This window comes from Haplochromis burtoni, unplaced genomic scaffold (assembly GCF_018398535.1).
Source record: "Haplochromis burtoni strain Fernald_Lab_line unplaced genomic scaffold, NCSU_Asbu1 Contig_54, whole genome shotgun sequence".
NCBI classification, from domain to species: Eukaryota; Metazoa; Chordata; class Actinopteri; order Cichliformes; family Cichlidae; genus Haplochromis; species Haplochromis burtoni.
In genome coordinates this window covers 665,428-676,089 of record NW_024582415.1, presented here as the reverse complement: position 1 = coordinate 676,089, position 10,662 = coordinate 665,428, and the positions used below count along the sequence as shown (strand labels likewise).

At 38.3% G+C, this 10,662-nt stretch overlaps 1 protein-coding gene across 2 annotated transcripts in view; it reads right to left on the bottom strand.

Moving 5' to 3' along the window:
- Positions 1-453: 453 nt before the first annotated feature.
- The window catches only part of pi4kab (phosphatidylinositol 4-kinase, catalytic, alpha b), a 29,702-nt gene continuing 19,493 nt past the window's right edge, over positions 454-10,662 (bottom strand). For both annotated transcript variants that reach the window (XM_005924415.3, XM_005924416.3), the window contains 19 exons: positions 10,453-10,580; positions 10,110-10,268; positions 9,957-10,036; positions 9,160-9,359; positions 8,344-8,434; positions 7,532-7,699; positions 6,216-6,269; positions 6,003-6,123; positions 5,257-5,386; positions 4,309-4,452; positions 4,133-4,203; positions 3,217-3,323; positions 3,006-3,110; positions 2,787-2,912; positions 2,561-2,681; positions 1,989-2,148; positions 1,822-1,911; positions 1,636-1,719; positions 454-1,540 (listed from right to left, as the gene is read on the bottom strand). In XM_005924415.3, coding sequence (XP_005924477.2) covers positions 1,489-1,540; positions 1,636-1,719; positions 1,822-1,911; positions 1,989-2,148; positions 2,561-2,681; positions 2,787-2,912; positions 3,006-3,110; positions 3,217-3,323; positions 4,133-4,203; positions 4,309-4,452; positions 5,257-5,386; positions 6,003-6,123; positions 6,216-6,269; positions 7,532-7,699; positions 8,344-8,434; positions 9,160-9,359; positions 9,957-10,036; positions 10,110-10,268; positions 10,453-10,580 — 2,191 coding nt within the window. In that variant the 3' untranslated portion in view covers positions 454-1,488. The remainder of the gene's footprint in view (positions 1,541-1,635; positions 1,720-1,821; positions 1,912-1,988; positions 2,149-2,560; positions 2,682-2,786; positions 2,913-3,005; positions 3,111-3,216; positions 3,324-4,132; positions 4,204-4,308; positions 4,453-5,256; positions 5,387-6,002; positions 6,124-6,215; positions 6,270-7,531; positions 7,700-8,343; positions 8,435-9,159; positions 9,360-9,956; positions 10,037-10,109; positions 10,269-10,452; positions 10,581-10,662) is intronic.

Sequence of the window (10,662 nt, the reverse complement as noted above, 5' to 3'; positions counted from 1 at the left end):
AAATGCCAAAACATCTGGTTTAATAGAGGTGCTCACACTTACTTGTGATCAGTTAATTAAGTGCATTTTACCAGGAGCACCTAGCTGCTACTTACTCTCTTAATTCCCATGGAAGCAGTCAGTTTTTAACAGGACTGAATAGAGTTGTTTTCACACGACTGTATCACTCTGACTCACTTCCCCTGCTGTTGGCTTTGTCTGAATTATTTCTTCAGTGCAAGTTAATTAACTTCTGTTCACTTGATCCTCTCTTGCTTGATAAGTTCTACCTAAAGAAGTCATACTGTAGCAAATCTGAGCAGTCAAATTGCATGATAAATCAATTTAAATATAAATATTGGCATTTTGCACCAATATAATCATATACTGCTTAATATTTTGTTTCAACTTTACAGTACCACCAAGTGTAACGCCTTCTGTTCTGGTCAGTTTGTTTCACAAGGCATCAAGAAATACTGTGATAATTCTTTATTTGATTTCATATCTTATGCATTCTCATTCAAAAGGCATGAAGATAGAAAAGGAGACAGAAAATGGGTCATGGCTATAAATATATAAAGAGGCAAAATCTTTACAACCAGTAACAATACATGAAGGCTTACGCTGACCGTACAGAAATGGGGCACGGCACTGTGGATTACTAAAATATCTTTGAACAAAAGCCACATTGGACACAGGCTACATGGTAGTTAACATTTAACTTCATGCAACTGCCCAACAATGAAGCTGTGCCTTACCTTCACAGACAAACAATAGAAAAGACTGACTTATAACCATTTATTACCCCTCCCCATTTGGCAATGCTAAATATACAAATCTCAGCCCCAGTGTTTCCCAGAACATGTGAGCATCATTTCTTCTGTTGAAAGTGGAAATATGAAAAATACATACAGTGTAACTCATGTCTATACAGTCAAGTCTCACTGTAAATACAAGTACCATGCCACAGATCAAAGTACTCTGACTGGTCCATTAAAAAGAGAAGCACAGTAGTACAGTCAAGTACGAGATGACAGAATAGGCCACAATGGTCAGAACTGAAACTGGTCTACTTTAGCTACTTTAAGTATCCAATTACATTTCAAACCCCACCTTAAAATCAACAGAAAGCACATTCACGGACATTATAAATTATTTAAATTTGGCACAAATGCTAATAAAGTATTTTACTTAACGTGCAGATTAACAAGCATTTTTTTTTCTAAGTACACAGAAGTCAAGATGCCAGTGCAATAGAATAATAATTAATAATATAATTGATTTTCATATGACATAATAAATAAGAGAAAATGCAATGTAAATGTAAAGCAAAGACATTTTTATAATTAAACAAGACGCTGAAACAAACACAAGGGACAGCAGCCAACAATCAGCAAAAACAGTGAGCCACAATCTTCATTGGTGAACATCATCAAAGGCACACACGCAAACTCACGCACGCACACACTATGTACCAGCCAATATATGCACATGCTTAGGCACAAATGTTTAATATGGGATCTGGTTTTGGTAATACTGGAGCATGTCGTAGGTCCTACTCCTGTTTAACACAAAGGGAAAAAAAGAAGGATGCAATCAGAACTATATATATATATACATATTTTTTTCTTAAACATAGAAATAAAATCTACCAACCTGTTGCTGAGGAAGCAATTCTGGATGACTTTGATGATGAAAGATGCTGCATCTTTTTCACTCAACCCTGGGTTGAATCGCTGCCTAGATGAGGAAACAAGATTTTTAACAACAACAGCAACTAGCATTGAAGGTTCTAATCAGCTTATTCATATCAGCACGAAATGCAAAAACATTCTCACTCACTTGAGCAATTTGATGGTCTGTCCTCTGAAGCAGGGAAGACCCGTGTCCAGCATGAGCGTGACCAAGGAGACGACTGCATCCATGTAGGGCCTGATTCACCACAGAAACTCGTCTTAATGTTACATGTTACTATTCAAAGATCAGTTATTATTTTCTACAGCACTCACCTGACCGCCAGGTATCCCCTAACGCACATCTCCATGAACCACTTGAAGGGTGTCGCCTCCATTTTTCCACCCATGATCATCACCATTTCATCGGTTATCTTGATATCTGGCTCCCAGCCGAGGTTTCCACCGGGAGAACTTTCAAACATGAACCCAAAGTCTGGAAACAAATAAGCACACAGATGTAATTTCAATAAATTAATAGTTTTTTAAAAAAAATAGGAGTTTGGTTGGGAAAAGATAATTTTATGTAAAATTTATACAACTATGAATATTCAGAAGAGTTTTCACAAACTGCAGTCAGAACTTTGGATGCAAGCCATCTTTTACATTTTTCTAAAGCATTTTTCTCTATGCCACACAGTAATTGCTTTTTATTGATGTATAAATGTTTGTAGAGCCTTAAAATTCTTTTAAGAATGGTAAACTACTAAACAGCTGGACTTTCATCATAGATTAGTGAGACACAGTTCATGGGAAAAAACTGGCAATTTTACTTGAAAATCAAAAAAAGCAACCGAAATGACAGTTTCAATAAGAGAACCACACAGAGAAACACACTGAATACACACCAATGTGAATGAGGTGGCCCTGGCTGTCCAGCATGATGTTGCCATTGTGTCTGTCTTTTATTTGCAGCAGGAAGAGCAACAAGCTGTAAGCTGCCATACTGCGAATGAAGTTGTACCGTGCCTGAAAGGACAAGAGTTGGAGGGAATATGAAAAAAATCTGTCAATAGGGAAAATGGTCTTTTAACTGACAGATGACTAGAAAAAAAACTCAGATTCAGTATTTACCTTCTGGAAGGCTAGAGTGGATTCATCTCCGTACTGGTTCCTGAAATAGTCGTACATGCCAAAGTCTGTCTGTCGGCCCAGTTGGTCACGAGACTTGCAGTCAGGGATGCACTCAATCACTCCACACTGTGGCACAACATCGGAAAGAGGAGGAATAAGAGGAAGTATAGATTTGCACATTCAGTAGTTCATGTAAGGAAGGAGTTGGTGTGAACTTACTCCTGGAGCAGTGGCCACCACCCTGTACGGAAACACATAGAGGTCGAGGCCCACCATCTGGAAGATGTTCTTAAAGAGGCTGATGATCTGAAGGGCCAGCATGTCCTGTGAACACAAATCAGCAAATAGTAGAGAAAATTAAATCGGGCTAAAATAGAGATGGCAATGATAATTAGGGAGAGGTTAATTATCAGGAGTATGAAAGTGAGACCTGTCTGCAATCATCTCCAACTTTGAAGATGGCTGCCTGCCAACAGATCCTCTTTGCCTCCTCTTCACTCTTCCCCTCATCCACCGAATCTGAGCGACACAGCAGACCTGAGGGAGAAACGTTATGGCACACTTTTAATCTCAGCGCAACTTTAATAAATATTTGTACAGCAGTTTTAAGGCACCTTAAAGATAAGCGTACATATCTAACAAACAAACACACAGTCAGACACATGATCGTACACTCATCCTTCAAACAGATTCACACACACTCGCATTAGAAGAACAAGAGGCAAAAGAATAATGGGCGAAAGATTAAGGAAGAGCTAATTCTTAGAAATTAGTTTTCAGCAGTCATTTAAAACAAAGCACAAATGTATCTGAATCTATTAGATTTAACAAATATTACAATTATGTATAAAGAAAAGAGATATGAACCAAGGATTAAGCCCTGGGTGATTCCACATACGGGTGGTGCTGATGACGACATACAGTTGTTAATATGAATTCTGATGTGTCTGTCAGATAAGTGTGACGAGAACCACGTGACCAGTTTCAGAAGCATTAAAACTACTCCCTATCCCCTGTTCACTCAGAAATTGTGTTTTGGTCCTTACTGCGCTCGAGCTTCATCATACAGAATAATGCCTGTTTAGAGTTTGAGTCTAAGATTTGTATCAATAACACAAATTATCTGAAAGCCAATCCCAGTCCAATAGATCTAACTAAAGGAAAATTAAAACCCTGCATTACACACTGAAGAGAGACTTTAAGTGATGTAGGACTAATCTTGTAACCAGTAAACACTTTATGATTGGAGGAACTTCAGTTAATTTGTAACAAGTTAACTGAAACACACATTGTTGTGCACAGCAGAGCAGCACATGTTTGAAAGAGCCCTTTAACATAACCAGTACCTTCTTTTTCCAGCTCAATGACTCCACACCTCTTAACTTTGAATTTGGCCAGGTAGGGAGCCTTGGCAGCACTAAACAAGAACACAAAGAGTAGAAGAGCATATTTTTACACTTTAACATTTCACTGTTTTATTTTAATTCTAAAAAAAAATGTAAAAGTTGGTTAGTATGCCCACCTCTGCATAGGAGTACCAGATTTGTAATCTATATCCAAAACTATGGCCTCTGGGTTACTGGGCAGATAACAGCCAGGCTGGACTTTGATCTGTGACATGGCTTCCAGACAGGCCCTCTTCCTCTCCTCTCCTTTGGGAAAGGGTCTGACAAGGACAAACAAAACAACTTAAACTCACAGAGTTACAACACTTGTAGGTCTATTACCTCTGTTACTTAGAAAAGCATGCATGGGTATCTCCATGAATGACTCCAGATCATATGTGACAGCCAGGCTCTGCTGTTAACCACAGAGGGGAGCTGCCAGGATAGAGTCTTGAAGTCAGGGGACAGAGGCTTCTCCCCTGGCTTGTTGCAATTAGTGCTGTAATAAGGGCAGAGGGGAATTTCCCAACCTCTAGTGGCCTGACAAAACACTCTCTGTATCAAGGTTGTCAGAAAACAGCTCATCAGCTGCAGAGTGTACGCACTAGTGGACAGGCGGTCGGGGGCTGGGGAAACACAGCATAGCCTGTTTTCCAAAATTAAGTATGATGGGAGTGACAGCGAAGCAACAAATAGACAAATAAATGAACAACAAAGGGATTTAAAGAGCAGAACACTGGAGCCAGGGGAAGGAACAAAGCTTCTTGTCTCATGGGAATAAGTGTTATCACTTCATGAACACTTTGCAGATTACCAAGAGGGCTTGGATCTTTTTAAACAGAAAGGCTCAACTCCAGCAGTTACTTTGAAATCTCTGAAAAAAGTCAGAACATTAACTTGATATTTTTCATCTTTTGTCTCAGGTGTTCATGAGTTTTGAGATTGAGGAACATAGTTAAGGACAAAAGAAGAAAAAATAACTTAAGGAAGCAACACTGTAGCAAAAGTTCACTTTGGAAACTCCCTAAAACGTAAAACAACTTAAAATTCATAAAAGCACAGTGAAATAAATTGTGTTTTCATACTTTATAATGGCTGACACATTGGTTATTTCATTGAAGAAGTCAAACTCCCTCTGGTAGAAGTCTTTGGCCGGGCCAGACAGTGAATTGATGATCTCCTCCACCATCTGTTCCAACAGTTCTCCTATGTCAGCTGCAGGACAGAAGATCTTGAGTTTTTGCAACTGTAACAACATATTGCAATATTTACACTGAACATTTCACATCTGGTAGTTGCAGCAACCAAATGGTCACCCAGAGGTTGAACATGCAATACTTTCAATGGCAGATTGCCTGGTGAAGGTTGCCCAACCTCCAGACAAACCGGTGAAGGTTTGCAAATAACTTCCATGCCAACTGGTTGTATTCTGGTTATAATCCTATATAAAAGAAAGGCTATGCATTTATGTCATTTTGCAGTTAAATCATCATCCTGCAGCAATCTGTGAGGTTCTGTAGTTAATACGATAGCAAATGATTTGTGGTTTCTGAAGATGTAACATGGGTAACCACTGTATTCTCATAAAGAGATTGCATGTGATTTCCAAGTTGACCCAAACTGACAGAAGACCGTCTTTATTAACGTTTTATCGCCATCTTGAGGCACCAAGATGCTTTGGAGAAAACATCAGACTGTGAGTGGTCACAGATGTGGTCTGGTCCATTTCAAATGGCAACACGATTATTGGTCATTGCACATGTTCTAAACCCACTGCTTTTTTTAGTGTGAGTGTGGCATAGTGAAGAAATAATGAAGGTGAGCATCTCACGATCTTTTTGGTTTCCTTCCTCATCCAGGTATATGTTCGTCTTCATGTTCCAGATGAACTGGTGAGCCAGCAGCTGAGACTTCTGAGCAGCCCACAGGATGTACTCTCTCACATAACCCATCTGCACCAGGATGTAAACAGGGAAATTCGATCATTTATTCATGTTACGAGGGCTCTGAATGTATTTGCTGACTCAGAAAATATGATAATTACCTTGTCATAACGAAGAGCTTGTACAATTTGAGGAATGTAAAACAAAATGGCATCCTAAAAAGGGGATTAAAACCAAAAAGTAATTAACACTACACCAACAATTTAGCTTATTACAGTAAACTTCACTCAAACGTCATTTCTAATCATGTTTAAAGGAAAGGAAATTTGTAAGGGGAAATGAAGGTACTTTCCCCAACCCTTTTTCATCAGAGAACCTAAAAACCGTCTATCATACACATAAATCTTCTTTAATATCAACATTAGAAATAAAATAAAACTATAAATGTTCTGTAAACTGCATCTGGACAACCATTAGCCCACCACTACTCAATTGTAACTGTAGCTACTGTATTTAAACTGTTATTCTTGAGGTTTTTTCAAACTGATAACATCATTTGTCGATCTATAGCAGCCATTACCAAAGTCGAACCGTGGCCCACTTAAATCCAGAAAACCCCATGGGGCCCACCCAATTTTAATCTTCACTCTAATCAAAATACAACAGAAAGTGATGTGTTTCCTTAAAAAGGAACACAGGCGGTTGGCTATAAATTGCTAATGCAACCGAGTTATCTGCAAAGTGTTATGGCTAATGTGTGATCCACCTGCCACAGGGAGGTGGGTCACACATTTCACGAACCTCAGTGAAAGAGCAGTAAATTTAGGTGAGAGTAATATCACAAACTACCTCCTATTACCAAAAAAACAATTTTTATTCACTTTTTATATAAATAAATGAATAAATGTTTATAAATCTACATACTTTTAATTTCTTCCTGAATTTCTCTTATTAATTTGTCCCACCAGGAGACCTCACCCCAGTTTGGGAATCATTGATCCATACAATTAACTTACATGATCAACTAGCTATACATTTGTTCATCCTCCATTTAAATGTACTGTTTTCCACCGGAAGTTCAACTTCTACCACCATGTTTGCAGATGTGGAATTGTTATTTGAAGGCCCTGTCTCTGTCCTATAATTTCTATGGTTAACCTACACTGTTATCCCACACTTTAATAACTTATTTTAACTGTTTATCCGACCATATTAACTGTTTTCAAGTTTAATTGTTTGCCTACAGTATCAGATGTTATTTTCAACTGTTAGCCATAAATCTCATGGGACTGGTTTAACTATCCACTCACTTTTTAACCATCTAGTTAACAGTTATGAATTTCCTGTCGCTGCTCATTTCAACACTTTATCCATTTCTGGTAGTCAAATCTTAACTTTTCTTGAATTAACTGTAACAGCTGGGTTCATCTTTACACCCATGTGAAAAAAATGAAAATAATTGTATATCTCTACACACGGGAGGAAAGGAGCGGAGCACTTTGACCCCATACTGGGCTGTGAGGGGATGAGGAGGGTACATGGACGAGAAGTAGGATAGTCCAGTTGGTGGATCTGCTGGAGCCCAGCACAGGATATGACTCAGCTCTGGAGAGTCAGCATCAATTGTGTGCCATGTCACCAGAAACTGCAGAAAAACATCAAAAAGTATTAAAATTGAATCCACCTTTGCTATATTACTATGATAGGTCCCATATAATGTATCACAGAATCAGCCCTGATTGTGTGCTAACTAGCCACCAGAGGAAACTGTGTTTATTAGTTACTAAATTAACTGGAATAAACAAGTATGATCTGTCAAAGAGCATTATCTGCAAAATCACAGTGGTCATTGGGGAAAGCTGTGTTTTTCCTCCACTGCTCCTTCTTTAAACAGGTACAAGACTCATTAAGAGTTCAATCACGCAAAACTAAACACAAGGGACTGGAGAGGGCTGGAGGGAAAACGATTACTCAATAACACAATTTCTCATGTGACACTATAGCCACTTTAAAAAAAAAACACTAAGTGACAAACAAAAACTTTTTAGTTTGTTCATAAAATGTGTTAGTTTCATGATGACAGTTACTGTGTCAGTGGTACTTTGTTCTGGAGGTTTAAGCCTTTACTGAAAACCAGCTGAGTTACAGTACTTTAAAGCATTCACTCTAAGTTTGTTCTTGCACACATGATGTTTGCTCGACACTAAAATAAAAGCATCGCGAATTAAACCAAACAGACAATTGTCACAATCCACCTGGTGGTTTGTGAAGACAGGTGGCAGATCTCACCTTGACCGCCTCAGGAACGTCACACACAGCAGCTGGATCCATTCGCACTAAACGAGTCACCTCAGAGACAATAGCCTCTGTGTTTTTGAACCTGAAACAAAATAAATAAATAAAAATCAATAAATGGCTTATGTCTTTCCATAAATGACACATGACACTTACCTTATTTCAACAACAAAATTATTTAAGTTGCTAAACAAGCCAAAGTCAGCCATCTGTTGCTGTCTCATGTTATTTTAAAGCAGTTTCATGGCCAATGAGTTTTTTTCCCTTGTTGTTTTATTCATATTTTGATATTTGATTACCAATAACTAGATTTTTAATTTAGCAATGGTGAAGATGAGTGTCAGAGGTGACTTGTGACAGCAAGAAGTGCAAGAATGAAAGGGAAGAATTTACAAAAAAAAAAAAAACTGTTAGTGAAAACTGCCATCATGTACGGTTTGGAAATGATGGCACTGACAAAATACAGAAAGCCAAGGTGAACATGTGATGTTAACATTTTCAGTGGGAGACCAAGATGGACAAGACTAAAAATGAGTCTCTCAGAGGGACGGCTCAGTTTAAGCATTTTAGAGACAAGGTCAGAAAGGCGATGCTGAGATGGTTTGGACATGTGCAGAGGAAGGATGGTGGATACACCAAACATTATTTTATTATCTCAGAATTTAAAACAAGATTATTTTTTTTATTTATGCTTTTTACTTTAACTGTTTTCTGTTGAACACAAGCATTCAAGTTTTTCAAATTTTCAAATTAGACAGAATGTATTACATTTATGAAACAGGATGCAAAGCACTTTGATGTTCTGTGTACCTGGCAGGCAGCTGGAGGGCAAGGTAGGGTGCTATGCTCCACGCTAGATTGACGTTGTCCTTCCACTGTTTCTCCGTCAGACTGATGTATCTGGATCTCCAGTTAGCAATACTTGTCTCCACTGACTGTTCTGTAGTAATGGCAAGCTCTTGGGTGGATAAGGGATTGTACCATATTGTCAGCCGCTCAATCTCACTGGCCTGGAAAGAAACATACAAGTTTAGATCAGTTGGATTTCATGTAATTTGCACTATGAAGATTGTGAAACATAAAGTAGCTAAAGTAGAAGCCCAAATTAAAAAGATGACCTATTATACTTATTTACATTTGTTATTATTGAACTCCACTTGAATGATTTCCAGTTCAATTTAACCCTTATTTATGTCATTCAAGTTTATTGTCTCCCTGAAACAAGTTCCTCAATGTTCAAGCCACTCTCCCTGCAAGTCAACTACTTCTTACTGGCTGCCCAGTCAGAGTTTGAAGAGCAGACAAGTGGAACTGCTGTGCCTGAACTGACCATATTAAGGCTACCCGCTGTCAGTGACATCATGCAGAACCAAGAGTAGAAAAAAAAGTCTAAAACCTGAGCTTATGGCTCATAGAGAATACTTGTATATACTCTGACTTCAGGATTTTTACATTTTATTCATGTTTAATATAATCATGCAGCACTGTAACAGAAAAAGCATAATAGGTCAACTTGCAACTATCTGTTCATAAAAAGAAAAATATACTAAAGCATGCGCTTCACTTTATTGCCACATATTTGTGAATAATAATACTTGTTGAAATACCAGTAAAGCCAGAAGAAGAGTCCTGCGTTTCATGTAATACTTGTGCAGCTGGGTGCCTCTATTGCTTTTTTTAGACAGTCCTGAAATGTATAAAGAAAGAGTGGTGAAAAAGAAGTCACTGCATATATAATTTTAACACACTGCGTGTTTTACCTGATTTCTTGGATATGGTGGACATCCCTGAGGACAGAGGGTATGTGTTGATCCATCCCTGAGCGACCTGCTGCCTCTGACCCACTGCTACGTCGAGACTGCTTCGGCTGTCTGTCACTGCCACTACAGACAGGCTGTTCACAGACATGTCTTGGGGATCTGTGTAACAATAAATACCATCAGGCCCAGATCTAAACATCAAAACATAAACTTTAAGAAAATAATACTGATAGACTGAAATCCTGTGACTGTTTTTTTCTGTTCAAAGCATCAGTATAACATCACAGAGTGATGACAATGGCTGTACAAAATAGTAATTCATTAATAATTACTGAAGATATACCTGGAGGAACCAGCTGGTTGGCAGTCAGATATTTCTTGTCAGACTGCAGGCTGGCATAAAACTTGATCATTATACTGATGTCTTCTCTCAGCCTTTTATCTGTTTGAGTGGGAAATCTGGGAGCAACGCTACACAGAAACAAACATAAAAATAAGTCATTAAACAGCTTTAAAGACACTAAACAGAGTTTTCTTTATCGCAAATAAAACT